The following is a 24,289-nucleotide window of genomic DNA, read 5'->3' on the forward strand; positions in this document are numbered from 1 at the left end:
ATGTGTAGAAGGAGAGGCAGGTTCTTTGTGAGGAAAATGAGCAGAATTTGAAGAAATTAGTTTCCAAATGAGGAATTAATGGTCCTAACCAGAGAGATTTAGTCCTAACCAGAGAGATCTGGGGGTTGAAGCATTTAAATGCACAAGGTGATGCTTTGAAACTGTGTGAACAGTATACTGAATGCTCAGTCTAAACTCTGCTGGTTAAAAGTGTTCAAACACTACCTGGGACATCTTCTCCATGACCAGAATATTTTCCTTTTGTCACCAGAAAACAAAGCAGGAGCTTCTGCTTGGTTCCCTGCCTGTGCTCCTGACACTTGCGATCACTTGTGATGACTGAGGCAGATTGAGCCCCAGCTACATCAACTACCCGGGATAAATGCTAAGAGCACCCCCAGGATTTGCACCATGTTGTCTCTTCCCTGTAAACATTTATTGCCTGCATTCCTCTACCTACACTGACAATTCAGCAGACTGTTGAGAACTCAGCAGATACATTAATTTTTTTTGCTGCCTGGACACAGAGCTAACTTCATTGTGGTGGAAAGGTTTTAGATACTATTTTCATTAAATAAAGTTTTATGAACTGTGAACCTGAAAATGACATGATAAGTTTATAAGGTATAAGATACAGTGCTGTTATCAAGATCAAGAGGCTTTTATACACATGCAGTATGAAGCAATCTTTACAGTCAGAGGTGCTTGAATCATAGAAAGTTATGGCTGGGAAGAACTTCCACAGATCAGCCATTCTACCTCGCACCCAGACACTGGATAAATTCTACCTACAACTTTCCTGGCAGATATTTGTCTTGTGTCTTGGTAAAAGTCTTCTATGATAAAGCTTTTCACAGATTTCCTCAGGCAATTTATTCCAATGTTTAACTATACTCAGTCATTTTCCTAATGTGTAATTTAGACAGAATTATCTGAAGAAAAAAGAGTATGATCAGAAAGGTAATATTTCTATTTATCACTAGTACAACTGCAATAAGAGAGTGACACACACATCTTGAAAGCACTAACCCAGAGAGACCTGTGTATAAGCATACGTGGATCTGAGCATGGCAGCAGCAAAACTGACAGGGAGTTATGCAAACGAGGTGGCTGGAAGTGCTGAGCTCTGACATTTGACTGAAGTTCCTCCCTCTCTGGGTCACCGATGGCTGAGCCAGTGCTGTGAAGTAATGCTTCCCTCCATGCAGATTTCACAGCTCTGGGCCTTCACGAGGGGCATCTCCTTTAGCAGCAAGTGCAGAGCTCATTCTTGTTTATCAACACAGATTGGGCAGAGGAATAAACTCCTTTCATAAATCACTCTGTTGTGGAGCACTCATGTGAGCTGAGGAAAATTGGGTTCAATGTCCTCTTTTGCCTAGTGAGTCCTGACTCATAGTTTGCACTCAGGTGCCCTGTCTTCAGATTGCTCACAATTTTCCGCTTTTGCAATGCCCTGCTTGACATGGAAAAAACTTTAATTGCACGGGAAAGCAAGAGTGTGACTTACAGCATTGCAATTAGATTCTTACAGTGAAGCTTGGAACACTTGGTTTGGGTCTGGCCACAAGGATTGCATCAATATTTTATGCAATATTTGTTTCATGTAAAATGCAAACACAAACTTTGGCTGAAAGAGCATCACCCTCCAGCCCAACTGCCTCTCTGAGGAATCATGCTTACTTTCTGTGACTCACTCAGCATTTAACTTTTCCACACAGTGGAACAAGTTCAGCAGGTGAAGCAGAGCCTTCCCTGCCCTTGGTTACACACCCTTTGGAAGGTGAGTAATGGTGGTTTTAATCCTTTCCCACAAAGTGGAGAACAAACCCTGTATCCCAGTTCTTGGTGATTGTTGCAGTGTTTAAAATACTTTCTATCTAGCTACATTTTGAAGGAGAATAGCAGCTTCCATTTGGCTTCATGTGGATCCAATGCTGAGAGCTCAGCATGACCTCAGCATGAGGCAGAAGAGTATCTGGGGGGACACAGACAAACAAGGGCAGGGGCTGAGCTGCACACGGCCACCCCAATGGCCCCAGAAATGGAGTTGCAGAATTGAGACCATTGCAGAAACTCCCCTTCCTTCATGGGGAAGTACTAACACACACAGGTCTTGAGGGTTGAACAACTGCACTTAAATGTACTGCAAACAGCTGGAGTTAAATTTGAATTGTCTTCCTAAGAATGTGCAAAAGAAGTAGAAATCTGAAAATTTTTAATGTCCTGGTGAATGAAACTTAGCCTTATAATACCACTAATGTGTTAGGGGATGCTGACTGCTTTTAAAAATGTTAACCTGCATTTTAGAGATCAGGACACCAATTAATTAATGCAACCTTCTTACTACTCTTCATCAAAGAAATTTTATCTAATTATAGTAGTTTACTACAAACTTTTCCTCAGGGAGTTTCAGACTGTGGTATTGCTAGGTGTGCTGAATTAATTAAGGATTCACGTTTATAATTCAGCCATTCAGAAATATTTTAGAGCCTAATTCTCATAGAGTTTCTTATCTCTGTTGTTTTAATTTCTATTGTCATGAAATTAATTCTGGAAATTACTTAATAACCAGTAGAGAGAATCTGATATTGAAATTGGCTTGCATTAATGTGGACAAAAGAAAGAAAAAGTTGAAGAAAAAGGCAGACCAGGAAAGCAAAACAACAGCCTTCAAAAAGGTATATTTGACTAAATTCAGGTAGTGCATCCCAAAAATTTCCTCGGAAGTTGATGAGAAGAAAGGTTAAGATAAGAAGAATGGCTGTCATTCAGAAAGAATTAATAGGAAAGACAGATACAGAAACAATCAGAACACAGAGGCAGCTTTCCCCCCTGTCATTTCATCACTGCCCTCAAATTGAAGAGGAAGAAGAAACGAAAAGGAGGTCGTGTTCATAGTTACAGGAAAAGAAGAATGAGGTTGAGCAATTACAGACAGGACCCAAAAGACCTAGACATAAAAAAAAATGTCAAATAACAATAAATTCAGCTTTAAACAGCCTTAGTAAGGGAAGAATCAGGCAAGAGGAAGGCTTCTGCTTCACTTGCAAAGCAGCTTGATGTGGAGAAGGCCAAAATATTCAGATCTTCCTTTTGCTTTTGTTTAAAATATTCAATAATGAGCAGGTCTGTATTAATTAATATAAGTCCAAAAAGTGTAAGATTTCAACATAGGTGAAGGATGGGATAGGGAGATCTTGGAAGGTAAAATTCTTACATGTTTGATGTTTCAGCTTGGCTGATAAATTGTTCAGAATGATGTTTAAGGACAGGCTGAGTTAACCTCAGTGGAGAACATACAAGAAAGGAACTAAAGAACTGGAGGGGAGACAGGTAATAATGGCTCTTACTAACAACAATTAAAAACTAATTCTAAGTATTTGGATACTGAAAAAAATCCTATTCCTTGCCAAACTATATGTCAAGAACAAATTATGTAATTTCAACATTTTCTTCTTCAAAAGGAAAATTGTGCTTACAGTTCAGGAAGGAGTAATATGCCATCTGTCCTGACTTTAATAGGGACTTTTGACACTCCCTTTCAATGTTTCTACAGTAGTATTTAGGAGGATGCAAAGAAAGGCACAAGCAAAACTGTAATTCTCCATGATTCATTGTCAAAATGGAAGGAATAATTTTTCTACAAGGTCATCATTGAGGTTAAATTCAGTTTTCTACTTGATATAAGAATAATTTTTGTTTTCCATGCTGCCATGGAATGTAACAAGAAGTAATGAGCTTAAGTTTTAGAAAAAATCATTTTAGACATTAGTAGAAACATTTCTAATTGTGTCACAAAGAGAAGGAACACCTTCAGAATCTGTGTCCCTGGAGGTCTGTAATAACACTTTAAACAAACATAAAATCATGGAATGGTTTAGATTGTAAGGGACCTTGAAGACCATCTGGTTCCAACATCCTTGTCATGGGCAGGGACACCCTCCTCTAGACCTAGATTGCTCAAAGTCTTATCCAGCCTGGCCTTGAAGAATTACAGAGGTGGGGCATCCACAACCTCTCTGGACAGCCTGTCCCTGCACCTGACCACCATCACAATAAAGAATGTCTTCCTTATAGCTAATCTAAACCTACCCTCTTTCAGACTGAAGCTACCACATTTGTTGGTAATTGAACAATTGTAGTTGACTCTGACTCTTCTCTCCCTTTTTGCTGTGATTAGAAGCATTCAAAGAAAAAAACTGACTACAAATGCAGTAATTTTTCCTAACTCTAGAAAGTGAAAAACTCTCACACAAATTCATAGAGTCATGCACTTGCACAGCTTTGAGAATTGAAACCTCTATGACATCAAATATCTGTGATGTAGGTGAAGATCACTATTCATCTGTATCTTTTATCTTTGTTTCCAGCAGCTGCAATCATAATTAAATTCCAGCATTGCTGTTGTGGTTCATGTTAAAGTTTTTTGCTTTGCTGTGGCATAGCTGAGACACCTATTAGTCTCTGGTGATATTAATTAAAGAATGAACATTGATGGCAGAGAATATTAAAAAGGGTTTGTTGTGGGAGAAAAAGAGCTATATAGAAATGTAGGCATTTATCAAGAGAAGCAGTAGCAACATGGAGAAAATAACTCCAATGAGTGAACACGACAATAGAGCTTCAGCAGATCCAGTTATTAAAAAGAAATGTCAGTGCTGCCTCCTTAGACTCAGCATGCGCACTGCTGCCTCCTGGGGTAGAGAGCTCTGCTCCAGCAACACCCTCAAATCTTTTTATGTCCTGATATGAGCAGCCATAAAAGAGGCAGGACAAAAATTGCTGAGCAAACTAAAGAGTTCTGCTGAAAAATACTGACAGAAAAAAGTCTACCAGCCTGGAACTGTGATACAGGGTACTAGACTTGGGAAAAAGAAACATGCTTGAGAAATGCAGCTGACATTTTTGAAGTACACCTGTGTACCTGTAAATCAGAGACATCCTGAGACACTAGTGATAGGCCCCAAAATAAGAAGCTGTAATAGTAACTTACTGGCTGAAAAATTTTAAACAGTCTAGGAAAACAAAATGGTTCTAAAGGAGCAGCAAACAGCATCATCTGTTGGTTGTTACCTGTGTAAAAGTGGAAATTCACAGCATCTATTGGCTGCTTGAAGTGGTGATGTCCCATACCCTCTATGCCTCTATGATCTAAAAGGCGTTTTTGTCCAAAAGTGAAGCCACTGTCTCTGAGTATTTCCTATGCTTCACTTGTTTTTCTTTCCTAAGCAGGTTAAATCCCACAGAAACTTTAAGCAAGCACCTAGATGCTCATCAGAGATGTCTGGCTGACTCCAGACTCAGTGACTCAGATTATCTCCAAAGTGAGAACTTTGCATAATTATTTTACTGAATTCCCTTCCATCACAGTTTTGGGGGATTGTCCTACCACCTTTGGGATGGTGGGGCCCTCTGGGGTCAGTTTATCCTCTCCTTTGAGGAGAAATCTGTCTAATTCACCTGATACTGGCCAGTATTATATATCCATAGAAATAATCTATTTTAATCTATTTGCTCATTATGTTTGTAATAACCTGTAATAACATATACCCCCTTTGTTGCTACTACAGAATTGTCTGCTGATATTATCTGCCATCTGCCAATGATTGATTCTATGTTATTGATTGCTTATCATCATTTTTATTGCTTGATATATGTACATCTTAATTTTATTAATCATATCCATTTTCTATTGTTGATTTTTGTGCTATTAGTGCTAATCTGTAATGAGGTAGAGAAATTTAGAGGGTAAAAGTCTCCATGCCTTTGTGTATTCTGGAGTCCTAGAAACCACAGCCACGATCCCTACTCCCCTCAAGCCAGGTAACCCATTAGGTTGTGACGTTCCCAGGCTTGTGCTTCATTTCCCTAAACATGTTCCCTGGTGCCATTGGGAATACAAGTGAACCTTCAGGTAAGGACGTGACAAAATGTTTTGCTGGATGTGCACAAAGCTGCAAAAATCAGTAACATCCCACTACAGGATCACATAGGAGGTTCAAGAAAGGGAAAGTACAGCTGCATTAATCAAATGGCTCTGGCACGGTGTTGGTTTGTCACTGCTGAAAGTGGAGGCTCAGGGATGTAAAGCATTTTCGTGGTGATGAGAAGAAAGCATTTGACTCAAGGTCTCCTAGCCTAGCCATGAAAAAAGCAAATTAATGGGCAAGTTAAATTAGTATTTATCAAGTAAAAATTTAAAAATTCAAACTTCATCATCATGAATTAGTATGGAATATTTAACTTTTCCAAACCAGGTTTGTTTTTCTTTTTCTTTATGTATGTGGAAAATAGCTAGGTAATAAATATGTATAGTATAGATGTATTGAATTTGGTAGATTAACACTTTCTCCTCATGCTACCAGGAGTCATTACCATGGCTCTTGAATGTGCTAGCATGAAATTAGTAGAGCTACACATAGAACTACCTTGCCCATCTAGGTTTCCTCCCCTGCCTTCAGTTTCCTAATTAGTTCAAATTGCATCAACTACAATCTGTTTTAGCATGACAAAGTACCTGCTGTGTGTCTCTTCAGGCCCACCTACGTACCTGCTGTGAATGTTTGCTTTAAAAAGCCAGTGAACTAAGAGCCAAAATTAAACCAAACCAAGCAAATTCTGTTGCATGAATCTTCTGTTTACCCAAATATCTTCCTTCTGGTGGAAAGCTATTGCAAATTGTCCTTTCTATCATTAGCTTGCAGGATCTCCGCCACTATAAGACAGCCCCCTCTTACATGCCCTTTTTAAAACTAAATGCATCCTGTCAATGGTGTTGCTGTCTGAGCTCATTAAGTTCATGCTGTCTCTGAAGTCACTGATAGAAGACATTGCAACAATCAGGGTGGAAGTGGATCTGCAGTTCCTGCACTGAGTTTGGAAATGCTAGGGATAAATTTTCACAACTGTAATGGAAGAGTCACACGTCTGAGACACTGCCTCCGTGTGTCATCATGCATGTGTGGAAAGATATGAAGCAAGTGAGGAGAAAAAAAGACATCAAATGAAACAAAATTTTAATGAGTATGCTCAGATAACGATGAACAGAGCAGAAAAATCTGTCTTCTTTTGCTGTCTACATTATCTCAATAGCTGTAATTTGATTTGGGGGTTTTTATTATAAACTGATGCCAGTTTTAGAAAATCAGTAGTCTCTTTATAGGTTAAACTGTAACTGAGTTTTTCCCACTTCCTTATCTTCTGTTCCATCCTCTATGCAGATGCTGCCTTTTCTTGTGAAAGTTAAGCCAATTAAATAGCTTTTAATATTTGTGAAAAATGAACTAATTACTTATTTTCGTAGATGTTCTGATAAATTTTTTTTTTTTTTAAAGAGATGCAAATTATCTGTTTTCCAGTAAGCTCAGTCTAAAATCTTTCCTATGGATTACATCTGATCCACAGGGCTTTGTATAGAAGAAGACCTTTCAGGACCAGAGCCATGTGTGGAGTTGGAAGCAACTGGATTTAGTGCTCATTTCAAGTAAATCAAGGGATGTATTTTTGTGTTCTTTTTTTTTTTTTCCTCGCTTCTTGAAGTATCATTCTAAAAGGGAAGGTAGGAGGGTATCCTAAAGAATTCCAGTGAAGAACATGTTTACCTGAGAGAGGAGATGGGTTGTGATTTCTCTCTTTGCTTTCCATCCTTTGAATATTTTGTCCATAATACTTTCATTTAAATAAGAAAACAAAAACAAAAACAAAAACAAAAACAAAAAACAAACAAACCCTAGACAATCAACTCTCCAGTCTGGATTAACCAGGAGACATAATCCACTTGACTTCAGCTGAGATGCACTGAAGATTATAATGAAAACTTTGGGAAGAAGAAATAAACACTAGTAACAGAGTCTGCTGAACTGGAGGAACTAAATATAGAGTTGGGGTGGCATTTCCTAGAATCTCAAGTATTAGGCTTAAGAATTGGCAGGTACAACCAGCAGAAAGAAATGCTTCTGACTAATAACTTCTGGCTAATAACTACTAGTTATTAATTTTCCAGGATATTTAAATAAAAGATAGGAGAAGTTAACTGAACTGGAATGTGTACTGTGGAAAACATATTTTCTCTACTAATTGATTCATCTGACTGAATAGCAGTGGTTCTCAGTGTCAGCCACATAAATGACTGTTGATGGGAGTCATTATGTCCAGGTTTGCACTTCCTTTCAGTGGAAACTGCTATTAACATCTAAGTGCCTACAGAAGCAAAGCTTTTTACCTCCCTCTGCTATGGCAGTTTGTCATTATGAATTCCATTTCAGCACAGTGAGCTGAACAAGGTACACAGATGAAGTGGGGGTACAATTTACTTTTACACAGCTATTACATTGCTAATTACAACTACATAAATATTGAAACAGGAATTTCTAATAACATTAACCATTACTCTCTTTTTAATGTGTTTTGCTGGAGGACTGTTGAGAACTGAAACCACAATTTCAAGTATAATGAAGCAGAAATAAAGGGTGTTTTTATTGTTTTTAGCTTTCAGTGGTGAGGTGATTGTTTGCCTACAATAGACCAATGCAAATATCCAGTAAAGTGGAGGTTTATGCCATTAATAAAATCATTCTGATGAACTTTTACACCTGAATTTACTTGTTTTAATTCTGGAAAAACTACAGAAAATTGAAATCCCTGCAGAGGTTTTCTGTATACCTCTATAGATGTCATCATGCCTGTTTGTCATGAGAGCTGGAATGACATTTCTAAAACAGAAACACTCCCTACAGGTACCACCAATATCAGGTGGTACCAAATTAGGACCTCTTGTCCCTGCTGCTGTTGGCCTATTCTAGCCAAGTCCCTCTCCTACCTTCCCCAAGATCCCACACCGTAGCAATCCCCAGGTCAACACATCTCAGCTGGGACCCTCTTCCCTCAGCTATTAGTCCTTGGCCAAGAACCTCAGTGCCAGAAACAGAATTAGGAGCTTTGTCCAAAGGGAAATTTGCAACTGAGGAAGGAAGGACAGTGTAGTTGTCTTGCAACACCATAGAGAAGTCATAGTACAAAAGAGATAAACCATGCTGAACCCCACTAGAGTAACTTATTTTAATTCACCCTGAGCTATATTAAAGAGCATAGCAGGCATTACAGGACATCTCTCTCTTTTCACTATTTGCTTTTAGGAAGCAGAGTACCTTGGGGTCTCCCCAACAGCCTGTGGAGATGTGCTGGGTAGCGTCCTTATGCTGGGCATGTCCTGGGTGGTGACCCCTGGCAGGGCATCTCCTGATGTGTTACAGGCAGGCCAGGAAAGTCTTTTCCTGAGAAAATTCTTTTCGTGGGAGGCAGTACCTCTCAACAACCACACTGAAATAAACAGTGAACCTTCTGTCAGTAATGCATTGGCATTCAACCTCTAGGCCACTGCCTTTGTAGGCAAAGTTATAAATACAAATAAACTTTTTACAGGATGCAGCACAGAGACCATGGAACCTTGAAATAAGCAGATGTGTTACCTGTCCATGCTTGAGCAGATCCTGAAAAATATAGTCTCAATATACTATTGTACAGGGACAATGAAGACACAGCTACTATAGTTCCTTTAGATCATCAAAACACATTTGGAGGCAAAAATATAGAGCTTGTGTTCTCTCTGGAAAATAAAACAGTTATATCTCAAAACTCATAAAGACCTGCTTATTTGTATCTGGGTTTGTTGTCCCAGGGCTGTATCTGCATGCAGATTAATATGTGCATGCCCAGAAGATTATCTGGTAGGATTAAAGAAAGACTTTTAAAAAAACATGTCCTAATTTATGACAACAAAAAATGCAGGGGAAATTCCTACAGAATTAAATGCAGAATAATCTAGTGACTTGCATGGTTTTTATATTATTTTAGAATTCAGAATTGCAATCTTTTGTGATTGATTCTGCAATCTTTTGTGATTGATACCACAATCTTCAACATACATTGAAAAGGAGGGAATGCTAATTCTACTGGCACAAGTACTGTTTCACACTCCTTCTCAAATCACAGAAAAACAGAGCTAAAGTCCTCAAAAAATTTTGGCATAATTCTTCTGAATAGCTCTCAGTTACTGTATCCGACAATAACCACAGGGAGCAGGAGGAGGCAGAAAGGGAGGCGTGGGAGGATGTTCTCCGAAGGACTCCTGGTGTTTCCCTGGCTCCGGCTGCCATCTAGCGTTGTGCCGGGAGCGGTGAGGGGCGCGGCTCCCTGCGGGTTTGCGCATCTTCCGAGCCCGCCCTCCGCCTGCATCCGCGGGCAGGATGGAACTGCACGGACCCACCTCTCCCGGGACAGCAGCAGAGGAAGATGTAACGCAGAAAGCTGAAGAAGAGCTCCTATGAAGTGATTTCTCAAGTATTTGCAGTACAACCACTTCTAAATAAAGTGATTCACGTGGTTGTAAACGTAGTTTCTGCAGAGCTAAGGAAAAGACATAACAAAAGACATAGCAAAACATAAGCCTTAATCTTCCACTGCATGAAAAGGGGAGGTTGGTTTGCCTATTGCTGCAGCACAGCCATTGCTATTGTATTTTCTTCCTCTTTTCCTTCCCGTTTAATGGGAGTACAGAAGGCCCAATTCCCAGCTGAAGCAACTTTAGTATAGAGGGAACCACCTCAGTGTAAAAATCATCATTGGGATTGTGCAAACCAAGTGTGACACAGCGTATGCAGGCAATGTACCAGTCATCAAGACAGGCTGTAAGCTTCTGGAACAGGATGTACACTCACCATTATTTTTAGCATCTTAATAGCTTGAATTGTACTAGAAATTTAGTTCTGCTTTGTTTTGGGAGAAAGAAATTCCATTCTTTAATCCATTTTCCTCCTCAAACAGGCAGGAGTTTGTAGCTCTTTCATACAGTGCCATAATGTGCTCTCGGCTGAGCACAGTCCTCCAATTTGTTTGTTCCAAATGCTGCACATGGCTTTGAAGTGTGTCAGATTTTCTTTGCCCTGTTGTTTTAGCAGGCAGACAGCAGACAGTGGGCACAGGGGACATTTCAGAAGCTCCTGCTGATCTTTAAGAAGCTGCAGATCTTTGTGTGAAGATTGTAAACTGGAGAGTGATGTGACAGGCTACATCCACTGCTGCTCTTGGTGCTGGACAAGCGGCAATCCAGAGGTGGAATGGATTTTGCCATCCAGGAGATCTGGCTGACACTCCTGAGGTGTCACATCATTGACATCCTTGTGATGATTGGAGTCTGTACAAATAAAGGCAGCCATGCCAGCTGCTGTAGATCCAAAACCAATGTGCTGTTGGAGAGTTGCAGTTTAGCAACAGGATCAGACTTGTGAAGGAAGTAATTACCTCTCTCACAGGTAATGAATAGAATTGAATCAGCAGCTGGCTTTGAGAGGATGGGAAGAACCTCAGGAAAAGAAAGAGAGCTTCCTTATTTAAAATGCTTCATTACCAAGGCCACAGGATGACATTTTATATCTAGTCAGAATGCATAGTTCCCACAGACATTAGACTAAGCAAAATTACACCACAGCTTTAGGTCACAGATATTATGAGGGATAGTCCATATTCCATAAAGGGGGGGGGGGGGCAGAGGAGGGATTTTCTGCAGATTTTTTTCTGTTTAAGAGGGCTGGGCAGATCCTGAAGCCTTTTGGGACTATGGCAGTATTTCATGCTGGGAAAAGCTCTAGAGGGTTGCATCTACTGGAATACTCTACTTTGCAGCTAGAACAAAGTTCCACAGGCCATCATAGAAAACAATCACAAATTATCAGCAAATCAGTAAGTGGTCAGTGATGGATGATTGACAGGACACTAGATGCACTCCTGCATACACAGCAGTGCTAGAAATCACTATTACCTATTTTGTAGCACTACTTGTTTAGTAGTAGCAGGTAGATAGTGATGAATTCCTGAAGTTCTTTGTTGATTTCTTTTCTAACTGAATTATTACAATGATTACTCTGTCTTAGCTGCAGATGTATTCAGCAGATATTTAGTAAGCTCTCTCCATAGCCAGTTGTGAGAGAAAGGCCCACAATGGATTTGGCATGGTTTATACCCATTTAAGTGTTTGCCATTTGTGTCTGGTTTCCAAAGTAAAAATTTAATGCTTCAAAATGTTATTGATATTTTAACTTTATTAATAAACTAATAAAGTATATTAGTAACTAATAAGGGCTAAAAATCGGTCCCCTATGCTGAAGACCTTTGTTAAGATGAGCAGTAGGTGCTGTAGTAAGTGTAGTGACAATGTTTACCATTCAAATTCTCAAAGGTGAAGGGACTGGTTAAATTTACTCATACAGTCCTTTAATTTCCAGTAGTATTTTTCATTTTTTTTTTTAACTTGGTGTTGTTCCTGACTCCATCCTTTTCATCTTCTTGCACCTGTAAATTTTGAGTGTTCTTCACTCAGAGCTGGGGTTCAAACCACACTGGAATTTGCCAGCTGAAGTCCCCTGTTACTCACTGAAAAGCTATGCATGAAAGTTTCCTGTATACTCCGTCCTTCGTAAGGAATATTCATGACCTTAATTTGACAGTTTGTCTGTTTAACCTGTGGTAACTACCCTTCCTTTCCAATTGTCTCATTGCCCAGCAAAAGCTACCTTGTAAACAGGCAATTTTATTAGAAAAATTTTAAGAGGATTAATTCTGCCACTCCATCTTTCAAAGCAACAAAACCACACTTGTAGTTTTGAACATTCAGGGACTACTTCATATACAAACTTACAAAAGCATTTTGAATACACAGCAACCTTGACTTCTCTGTTCCATCACAAAATCTTGTCAAAATCGCAGGCTAGAAAATAAACAAAATGTCTTTAAACTTAATAATTACATTTCAGTGTCCTTTCACATGACAAAAAAAGTGGACACTTATTGAAGAGGTATCTGAGAAGGTAATGCTTAGCAAAATGGCTAGTATGCAACACAAATAGTGAGAAGAGGGCCAAAAAAAGAAAATAACATTTTTTTTTCCCTCAGGCATTATTAGGAAAGCTAACAATGAGAAAACTACATGCTTCAATCAGCTGATAGACCTCCAACACAAACAACTGGCAAGATAATCGATAAAGTTTGAGTCTAAGGTTGGAGATGATTAATAAACCATGTTCTAATAGGAACAAGTAGAAGTATTTGCTCCAAAACCCAAGTGCAGGTGCACACATAATCCTACATCTAAAGGCACAACAGTTTATGATCTGTGAACATCTGAGGCCAAGAACAAAGTGTTCAACTCAGATCCAGCTTGATGGGCCACAGCACTGGACCTGATGAATACTAAGAAAGGAAGCACAGCTAAAGACACTGCTGCTGAAGTATATTTATTTCTAACATCTTCTCCCACCTTAGTACTTTTTAGACATACTTCCATTTCACAAATAAAGTTATGCAGATTTTGTTATACAAAAGCCACAGAAATGGTACAGAAGACATCTTAAAAATAACTGTGATCCCACACACATAGTTTACAGCAATAAAGTTACAGTGAAATGCTCAAAAGGTTTACATCCTTGTCAACAGGAACTGAAAAGTAAATTAATTTTAAGTCTGGCTTTTTGGGAAGACCTTCAAATAGGAGGCTGACCTTGTTAATAAAAATTGTCTGGCATTAGACATATCTTAAAATTAAATGTTTCTGAAAAATCTACAAAATCAACTGATATAAAAACCTGGCATTTATAATACGCAATCTGTTAAAACTTCAATATACCATTTTTCAAAGTAAAAATCGTGGGACAGCAGTACATAAAGTCAGATTTTCCAAAGCACTGCTGCATCTTAACTAAACAACCAATGAGACAACGTTCTCTTCAACAGGAAAAAAAAAAAAAACAGTCTAAAAACCGATCTGACATCATTTTTTTAAAGTGCATTAGTTATCTGAACAGTGCACTGATGCTTTTAACAATCTTAAATACAAAAATGCAGAGAACCAGTATAATTTTCAAAGTTTACAACAACTACCACCTAGAATTAAATCACTAGTATTTCTTAATTTATAAACCCTTTAGGTTCAGGTATGTATCGTCCTCTACATACATTCTGTAAAACACAATGTAAATCTGGTCCTGGTTAGTCATTGCTTTTGTAGCTTATAAAAAATTATGAAAAATTAGAAAATTATGTAAAGAATACATACTATGGGCTTATTTTTTTACCAGCTAAAGTACTGAAAACTCTCTTGGATTCAATGATTCCTTAGATTTTGAAACACACCCATCCATGAAGAAACCCAATTGAAATTAACAAAATGCAAATCATACTGCATCTTAATTTCAAGTCCATTTGGTGATAGGTGTGCTCAGAACTTAATTCTGGAAGATGCACATTATTTTCTGGCACAGTTACTTTTGAAATTGTAATGGATTTGCAAGTGTACTGGCCACATATGAGGCTAAGGAAGAGATTGTGTCCATCTACCACTGGAAAGGTAGAATGATGACTACAAAACCAATGATAGATAAGTAATAAAGGCTTCAAATTGTAGCCAAAACTACAAGCAACCAGCAAGTTTGGAAATGTGTGAACCACGTCTACAAAAACTGCAATGAGGTAAGGAAATCAATACACTGGAGACTGGACAGAGAAAGACTGGACGAACAGTAATGCCTTCATCTTTTTGGGTTCAGGATCAGATATGATGATGTGGTATTAGGACAGTGGGTTTTATTTTTGTCACTTACACAACTAGAGATCTTTATTTATCTATACATCAAAGAGTCTCTTGCTATGTGTTCCAGTGTAGTATAAAACTTGAAAATACTAGTTGCATATATTTGCTTATTTTTCCAGATTTTTATCTAATTGTGATGTTAAATAAAATACTCAACAGTTAAAGCTTACTTAGAATGTTGTTCAATCTCAAAGCACTACTTAGCAGCCACATCAGTACTGAAAGACTACCATCTATTCAAGGTGTAGAACAACCACCGTGTGGGATATGAGACAACATTAGATAAGGACATTTATGGTGCAGCTTTGGTGTTCAGTTGGTTGCATCATCTCTTCTCAGAGGAATTACTTGAAGTGCTTTGGCTATTCTCTCTCCGATAGCTCGACTACTTGCTGCAATTATTCTTCGAGACATCAAATCAAATGGTCCACCTAGAAAGAAAAGCAAACAAAGCAACCAGTTTATATATGAAGAAAATAAAAAGTTGGTATGAAAATAAGCACTGAAAAAGTTGAATGTAAATTATACATTATTATTTAGGACTGCGTTTTTCCTCTGGGCAAAAATGCATTTAACACAACAGGTATCTTGTATGAGCTGCATTTAAATTCTCTTCAATGCATGTTTACTGTCTTTTTTCACTTTTCCAGGAATCCAGCCAAGGGAGTAAAGGTTGTCTTGTTGCTTAAGAACATACAACCTATTAATGGGTTGGGAACTGTTCAGTAGTGGTAGCTTGGAAAGAGGACCGCCCTTCTCATTTCAGCTACATTTTGCTCCCTATTAGCCACTTAAAAGGACAAAGGAGTATTATGCAGGCCCATGTACTTACCTGTTACATCCAGCAGTACTCCACCGGCTTCAGTAATAATGATTCCAGCTCCTGCCATATCCCAGCAGTGAATCCCCATTTCGTAATAGGCATCAGCTCCGCCTGTAGCCACAAGGCACATGTTCACAGCTGCTGTACCAACAGCTCTAATCCTACAGGAGATACAAGATGTGGTTTTAACTGAGAAGACTTTGCAAAAAAGTTACAGCGTCTGTGTACACTGCACAGAGAACACAGGAATGTCATGATGGAGGTGAACTGAACTAGAGCAAGTATGATGAAATGCTGCAGTGAAACATAAAAAAATGGGAATTAAGTGTTGCTTAAGAAGCTTGGAGTGTTTTCAAAATACAGTAAATTTCTAGGAATTACATTTACAAATTCCGTTAATCAATTTTTGTTTAAACACATCTTAAATGATTTCTTAAACTAGAACATATTATGGAAGATAATGTCCCATGAAACAGTAACAGTCTATTCTGCTCTTTGAATATCAGAATTCAAGAAGAGTATACACTTTTCAGTGCTGAAAGCACGTATTTTTTCAGTTTCTTTGGTGATGCTCAGTAAACATCTCTGACTTGCCAAACCTTCTAACAGTAATCACAAAAAATAAATTACACAGCATAAATTTCGTCTGGATAACTTCACCAAATCCTTGCGTCACAAATTCCAGTTTCTTTTGGAAATGTCAATGTACTTAGCAAGTGTGACTTGTACAAAAACCTCCAGTTATTTCAGTTAAGAGTAAACTGTACATTAAATTCTAACTGAGGGCAGCTAAACTATTGCAAGAAGCAACTTAAATCAACTCCAGTATCAAACTATTGTATACAAATAAAATGCCTAAGTTGAAATCACAAATGTATTTCCTACTTACATCTTGGCATATATTCTTTAACAACTACTTTCTACTTTTGGAAGTAGAAAAATGTTAAGTGTCAAAACAAGAATCCTGAGAATCTCAGTATAAAACTTGTCAGATCAGAAACATGAATATGGTTGAGTAACAAAAAACTGTCTACTGAAACCAACTTTATACAAAATGGTTTGTGGAAATGTAGACTGGGGCTTATCTGGAGGAAAAGAAGCATGGAATGCAAACAAAATAAGAGCAGTTTATGACAATTTAAACTACTCAAATTAAAACTGTATGGTTTTGAAAGAGGAAAGGGAGCTCTACTTTTGTCTTATAAATCTATATGTAAAACAACTTTCATTACTACAAGGTAAAGGAAACTAAGAAATGTAATATAGCTTCTATTAATCTCGTTTTATATAGGGAAAAATAAAGCACAAAATTGTATTTAATTTTTTTAACTAACTAGTAAATACAACACTTTGTAGTCCTGCAAGCCCAAACATGCTTTGCTTCTCAACACTGATTGCTAGGGTTCTCTTCTGCATGTCTCAGCTTGAAGAAGTTAAACACAGTTTCTCTGTGGAAGCTACTAGACAGAAACATTTAAATCATATTTCATATTTAAGATGCCAAATATAATGCAACCAAAGTGCTCTAAAAATTATCATATTTACAATATTAACCACTGTCAATACATATAAATATATATGAAAATAGGAAGTATCTTACCCATGAATAGGAATACTGAGAAGTCTTTCCATATTAGAAAGAATTATTTTTATAGCCTCTGGATCACGATTTGACCCCAATTCTGTTACTAAAAGGGATTTTGTAATGTCTGTAAAAAAAAAAACCTTGCTCTTCCAACAGCACAACTTACATAGTCACAGTAACTAGCAGAGTTTACTTCATTGCTTTCTTACAAGACTGAATAAAAGTGAGGTATCTTAATAAAATATTACATATATCAAACATATAAAAGTCTATTATTATTTGGAAAATGTCAGGAAAAATAAAATACAATGCAAGAAGCATGATCTGCTCCAACTGTGCATATACACGAATTGAAGCCACTACTAAATAAAATTCTATTGCTGTAAAAATTAAAACAGTCTTGAGATACTTGAAGAGCTCATTTGAAGCATGGATTTCACTTGATGTAGGGTTGTAAGCACGGAAGAGTGGTACTGACTTATAGGTCACACCTGGGAGAAGCTGAATTGTTTGGCAGATTTGTTTCACTCTAAAGAACAATCTCAGAAAGACTGCAGACATAAAAAATTAAAAACAAAGAAACAAACTAACAAAACCACAATACATGGGAAATAAAACCTTCGACTGCCAAGTCCTGGTTTTGCACAGATCACATCATATGCATCAAAGAGAACATAAAAGGTGTTTCTCAAAATTAAACTGCCCACAGCCAAAGAAAGTCTTGCAATACAAAACTATGACCTAAGAAATACCAATATATCCAGGTCTCAAATTTCTCTTGTCTCACTTGCAATCTGGTAATTACCAGAAAGAAGCTACTCAGTTCAGCTTACCTTCTTGGCCCGATACTTGAAGTTTCTGACCATTGCAAAATGCACCTTTTCCTTTTCTGGCAGTATACATCTTGTCTTCTATACAACTATACACAATTCCAAACTCTATCTGCAAGAAAAAGGAAAAGTATCTTGAGGGTTTTTTTCCTTTTCTTCTTATTAACTTTGAAATAGGAAATTACAGAACTTAGTTGTAACTAGGAGCAAGCAATTAATCTGGATTTGATTAGATATTAAGTAATAAAAAGTATACCTTTTTGTTTACAACAAAGCCAATTGAAACTGCCACAAATGGAAACCTACAAAACAAAACATTTCACTAATTTTTAGTGAGATACTAAATTTCTTTTATTACCATGCCTAATCTCAATAAAGACAGTGTTCAGTTAAATGTAATACATATTTCGAAAATAAACTTGCACTATATAAAACATAGTTTTTTGGAATTTGCACAATTTAGCTGAAAATAGAGCTAACAACATTGATTACCATTTGAAACACAAACTTTTCTACCCACCAGGGGCTGCCATTTCTGTATCAGCTGTTCCTATCCTAGGGACTGTTCTTTACAGCTGAAGAATGCAAACAAGCCTTCATGCTACTAACCTTTCTCAGAAGGAATAAGCTGGCCAAAATGTTCTCATAAAAAGAACCAAGTTACTTCCTACCACCCCCCTTTCTCCACCAAAACTATGACAAAGACAGATACTGAAGAATGCAGGAAGAGTGAAGATAGTAGGACCATGCAAGACATGGTGGACTGCATCTCAGTCTAGTTTGAAACAATCAACCAATTAATTATTTATTTTTTTAAAAAATTCTCAGACATTTGCTATTATTCTTTCTGCAAAAAAAAACCCAAATTTAAGCCTGTAGATTCAGCAGAACGGGTTATTTTCTTATAACTTCCTGAATATGTTATTTAGCATGATTCAAAAGGTGTTTGAAAGCCATTATGCACATAGCAGCAGTCACTTCAAAACTGAAATCAAGCAGACTCAGAAAAAAAAGCTCACGGGGCCAAAATTTGTCACATTTAAAAGAGGTAAGAAACAGGCTGTCAGCATTACTATACTAGTCCCCTCCTCATCTTGTTGCAAAATATCACTAATAACTACTGGTGATATCCTGCTTTCCTTCATAGTTGGGGCTCTTAGATGTCAATGGATTTGAAATTTCTTAGAAATCAGCACCTGGAGCTGTTACTGCTTTCCTGAAGTTGAGTTGCTTCAACTTCTTATTCTGAATCCTGTTCCTGTAGAAATCTGCCCATCTATCTTTGGAATCCATGCCACAGGCTGCTGACCCCTGCCATATAATACAGGCCTTATATGGAACTGATGTAGGTAACAGAGCAAGACTATCACAATACTCACAGGAACATTAAAATGCTTGCAAACACTGCCCAATGGCTCTCAATATGTAGTAATTGTAACTATTAACAAGTTCATAGTATCTCTTTTAAAGCAGTTTAAAAATTTAAAACAACCTTACATGCATGGAACTGGAGAAATAAAAAGGGTAATCAGTTGAGATTGCATAAAAAAAAAAAGAACAAGAAAGGTGGACCTGTGTACAAAGTTGGTAGTTCCATCAATAGGGTCTATAATCCATGTGGGGTTATCTGTCAGAATGCTGCCCTCTCCAGCTGCAACAGATTCTTCTCCAATAAAGCTACAGTTGAAACACATTTAAAAGACAGAAATTGTTTAAAATATCTGAATTACAACATTGTCCTTGACATTGAAATTCTTAAAAGTGAGATGAAGCTCTGAGTACCACCAGTGATCATATGCAAAAAGCTGAGAAATACATTATTCATCCGGAAAGCACCAACCATATCTGACCAAGCTTGCATGAATATTTATAATGTCAAAGACAAGCACAATATGCTGGGAAAATAATTTTATGTTTAAACTCAGAAGTAATATCAGAATTTAGCATTCAGAATATTGATGTTTTCATCATTTTTTTCCAGTAACATCATCAAATTTTGTTCAAAATACCTATAGCTATTTACACCTTTCAGCTTATTTGTGTTATACAACATTATTTTGTAGCTTGTGTTTTCAGTGAAGACTTTGTGGTCGTATGTACCTGGTTAGAACACTGCAGCCACTGTTGAATTTCAAGACTGATTTCAACCCAGATATGACAGAAAGTTGTTAATCTCAAAACTTTAGTTTTACAAGCATGACAAAAGGGATGAAATTCAAAGCAGAGCTCCTGAAGAAGATGGATAAATGCATGCTCAGCCACAGTACTAAACTCCAGGGACACAGAAGTAACAGTGCCACAGCACCCCAAATTTCACAAGTTTTGCTGCTCATGAATGCATTTTAAACTGCAAAATTATTAGAATGACTTAAGTGGGTGGAATTATCTTTGAGGTCTTTTGCAGGTTGTCACAAGTTATCACAAATTACTCAACCTATGAAAAATCTGCAGCACACTTTCCTTCAAAAACATGTAAAATAACTGCTGAGAGGAAACAAATGAAGTCACTTTAATATTGATTGGGAGTTTTATGATTAACTACAGAAGTGAAGATGACTAATCAGAAAGAAACAGCTTGTTTCCAAAAAGCAGCAGACCTTCAGAAAAATGAGACTGAATACAGGTGGATGAGTAATTCACTAGGAGAAGTTCAGCATCATTATGTCTACTGCGACACTGGTTACTTAAAATAAAAAGAAGCTAAAATAGTCTAAAATGCTTATCAATGTCACAGAAACTGTTATTTCAAGGTCATTCCATAAGCCTTATGCATATACCAATTTGGTTACTGAACTTTTGCACCACCTCAGTTGTTCCAGTTCTACACAGATTTCTTACATTTCACACATACAGCCACAGTAGCAAAATCTCTGCAAAAATGAAAGAAAAAGATGGCAAACTGACTTTAAGGAAACTGTATTAAATTTGAGCCATTATGTCAAAATGCTAAAGACAGACCCATGTAAGCAAAATACATATAGATCACGCTTCAAGAATACATTTTTCACGAGGTGGGCAACAGTGGTATAGAGAGGGGCAGGAGAAAGGAAAAAAGGTGAAGAGCAATTAAGAAAACTAGTATTTTGTATGACAGTCTTTATGTTATGCAGAGCAAGAAGATCCTGTCTTCTTTTAAGGATGCTTTATGTTGTAAAACAGTATGAGATTTGCAAAAGGCACACTCAGTTCCACAGGACCCATCCAACACAGACAGCAAAGGAACACTAGTGTCAAAAGCAGAGAAGAAATTTGTGTTCCAGGTCTCCTGGGGCCATCTTTGATTTTCCACCACAATAACCAAGAAGTTTCTTACAGCTGGCTCAACTGCAAGTGACTTTCAGCCTAAGTTTTGTCTCATGTCAGTAGTCCTGGGGATGCCTTGTTTTGTTGCTAGAGCCCTGGGCAAAACTTCAACCCAATTCTACTCTAAAATACTTCAATTATTGAAGGAGAATGCCACAACTTTCCAGCATGCCACTTGTAATAAAACTCTTCCAAGCAAAATCATAAACTTTTCAATTTTCTTCTGTCAAAAGTATACTGGTAACAAGCCATACCTGTGAGAAGGATACTTCTCCTTTATCAAAGAAATAATGAAGTTTTCTACTTTTTGATCAGTTTCTGTCACTAGATCCACAGGTGAACTTTTAGTCATAAAAGATCTTTCTTCTTTGAGCGCTCCACAGATTATCTGTTACAACAAAAACAAATAGAAAAACCATCTTTCACTGTTAACATTACGGAAAATAAGTTTTCCAAGAAAAACTTGAGTATAATTTTTACAATCATTTTCCATACTGCACACACAAAACATAAGCAGTGACATAAACTGGACTTAAATGCAGGAGCTGGGATTTGCATCTCTAGTCCCTACTCAGTACAAAGTTTTATATGGCTTTAAATCTAAGTAAAAAAGGAAGATCTCCAGGTAGATGAAACTAGGGTCCACTTAGTAAGAACAAGTTTTAGATTTACAAATTTAAATACCAGAGTTGAATAAAACACCTGACACTGAGCTCAAGTCAGCTATTTTTAGCCACACCCTGCATTTATGATCTTAAAACCACCAGTATCAGCTTAAGCAAGAATTCAGGCTTCACAACCCACAGAATTATTTTACTGTAGCTCAGAAAGATTTTCTGAGGAAAGACTTTAATGAGGTTGTTGCAGAGATAGTGTTCCACAGATTCTGTAGCTCCAGGGGACAGAATTAGTACATGTGCCATCTTGTCTGGCCGCCACAGCCTTCAAATCTCCTAAGCAGAACTACTAAGAACCAAAAGATTTTGTAACCACTCGTGCTGAGGTGTTGCCAAGATGTACACACTTCTTGTTCTAGGCCATTTTAGATCTCAAATGGCAAAGTATCATCACTGTAAGGGATGGCTCTGATTTACAGAAGCAAAGCAGCCTTCACTTGAACAATCACAGAATGGTTTGGGTTGCAAGGAGCTTTAAAGACCATCTAGTTCCAACCCTCCTGCCATGGGCAGGGACACCTTCCACTAGACCAGACTTAAGAGCTCCAGCTGACCCGGCCTCAGACACTTCCAAGGATGGAGAGAACACAACACCGCATTGTGTGCCATCAACAAGCCACTGTATAAAGCTGACTGAGGTGTTCACAAGAACGACTGTCACCAGCTTTCAGGCTGGAAAAATAATAAGGCAGACAGGAGTGAAAATCGAGATGCTCTTTGTTTACAGTTCTGGATTTTATTTTTTAAATCAAACTCAAGGAATAAGTTACTCTTTAGGCTTTAATCAGACTCCAGGTCGAGGAAAAGCACAAAGTTGTTTTCTTAAGTTAACCAAGCTGCAAACATAAAAGACACTCTAATCTTGCACTTGAACATCACAAACTATTATGCCCATTTAGGTTTTTGACAAAATACTCTTCAAAAGAAATTCCAACATCAACCTCTTTCGAAAGTTATACACATATTAGACTCAATAAATCACGTTATCATTTATGAAGAGCTTATACGTACCTCCCCAGCTTTCCTTGCTAAACCAACTGCATAATCCATACATTCTTGCCAGGGATCTGCCATCTTTCCCGAGATAAAGAGCCTAGCAAAAGGAGATATTAATGCAAAAAAAAATTATTGCGGCTTGTTTTCTTTCTTTCATTTTTTTTTTTTTTTACCAATTCGAAGTTTTTTTGCTTCACCTCGATCCAGCGCTGCTGAAATGAGGACCTGGGCTGAGCGCACGCCCCGCCCCGTGGCTGCAGGACGTGTCCCGGGCGCTGCAGGACGCGCAGGCCCCTGGCGGCGCCCGAAATGGCGGCTGCGGCGCGCGCCGCCCTCACCGCTCCGCTGCCGCCCAGGCGCACGCGCCGCGGGCCCGCCTCCTCCGCCGCCGCCGCTCGGTGGGGGCCGCGCCTGCGTGTGAGGGAGCCCAGGGCCGGGCGCGGCCGCCTCGGCGCCGGCGCTGTCAGAATTTACACGGGAAGTGTTGAAATTAGACTTTGGTGTCGACTTCTTGTTAATAATTGGACGTGGCAGGGCGGAGATACCGTAAATGCTCTCCCATGGAGCATGCGATTGAAGTTTATCATAGAATTGAAAAGATGGTTTGAGTGGGAGGGAACTTTGAAGATCGTAAGCAACCCCTCTGCCGTGGCTGGGACCACCTTCCCCTAGACCGGGTTGTTCAGAGCCCCATCCAACCGGGCCTTGCTCCCTTCCAGAGGTGGGACATCCACATCATCCCTGGGAAACCTGTGCCAGTGCCTCAGAACCATCACTGGTTCTGAGCAAGTTCACTGAGTTCGACGATTTTTGAAAACGATTTGCAGTGCAACTGATGCAATCAATATTAATGAAAATTAGAGAGAAAAACGTTCCAAGCCTGACTGATACCAGTTTCTTTTTTTTTTTTTTTTTCCTCTGGTCTTTGAGCTACTGTCTCTCATCGAGTAAAGGCAGAACATTCAGGGCTTGTTTTGTCCTTACAAATTGCAAGTGATGTAACTGACTGTCCCATGTAAAATGGTGATCTGGCTAAACAGGGCAAGGGTTGCAATTTGCTTTACACTTAATCATAAAATACCTACTACACCAAAAGAAGCAGTCTTACCCCATTGCCCCAATGCCAACCCAAGGCAGAGCTAGGCCAAAGGGCTAGGCAAAATTTTTGTCCTTTCCAAATCACTGAAGATCACAGCTTCCAAATCACAGTTTCCACTCATTGAATCTGTTGTCTGGGGCAAGTCACTGTGCAATTCCACATTTCCTCCTTCCCATCTCATAAACAGGAATAAGCCTGCTTTATTAAGGATTCAGAGTCACTAAAGAACTACAGAGGTGATAAATGGTGTTTTTGTTGATTATTTTGTAAATAATTCTTTACAAGATTATACCAAAAAGCACACAGTCCTTTGGCTCAGATTTGGTTTCTGTTGA

At 38.3% G+C, this 24,289-nt stretch overlaps 1 protein-coding gene across 1 annotated transcript; it reads right to left on the reverse strand.

The window, feature by feature from the left end:
* Positions 1-13,273: 13,273 nt before the first annotated feature.
* Positions 13,274-23,167, reverse strand: IMPA1 (inositol monophosphatase 1). The gene is made up of 9 exons (XM_015619946.3): positions 23,053-23,167; positions 22,871-22,952; positions 21,437-21,570; positions 19,452-19,556; positions 18,136-18,181; positions 17,883-17,991; positions 17,065-17,173; positions 15,474-15,625; positions 13,274-15,072 (listed from the first exon to the last, which is right to left on the reverse strand). Exons 2-9 carry the CDS (start codon positions 22,931-22,933, stop codon positions 14,954-14,956), a joined length of 837 nt encoding a protein of 278 aa, XP_015475432.1. The 5' UTR covers positions 22,934-22,952; positions 23,053-23,167; the 3' UTR covers positions 13,274-14,953.
* Positions 23,168-24,289: the final 1,122 nt, after the last annotated feature.

Source organism: Parus major, chromosome 2 (assembly GCF_001522545.3).
Source record: "Parus major isolate Abel chromosome 2, Parus_major1.1, whole genome shotgun sequence".
NCBI classification, from domain to species: domain Eukaryota; kingdom Metazoa; phylum Chordata; class Aves; order Passeriformes; family Paridae; genus Parus; species Parus major.

Bases quoted from the DNA above. Each gene is read 5' to 3' on its own strand.
- IMPA1 (XM_015619946.3), bottom strand. From the start codon at position 22,933: ATGGCAGATCCCTGGCAAGAATGTATGGATTATGCAGTTGGTTTAGCA. The intron at 21,571-22,870 runs GTACGTATAAGC...TTGTTGTAACAG, and splicing joins TAGCAAGGAAAGCTGGGGAG to ATAATCTGTGGAGCGCTCAA. The intron at 18,182-19,451 runs GTCCACCTTTCT...TTTGTTTTGTAG, and splicing joins ACTACCAACTTTGTACACAG to GTTTCCATTTGTGGCAGTTT.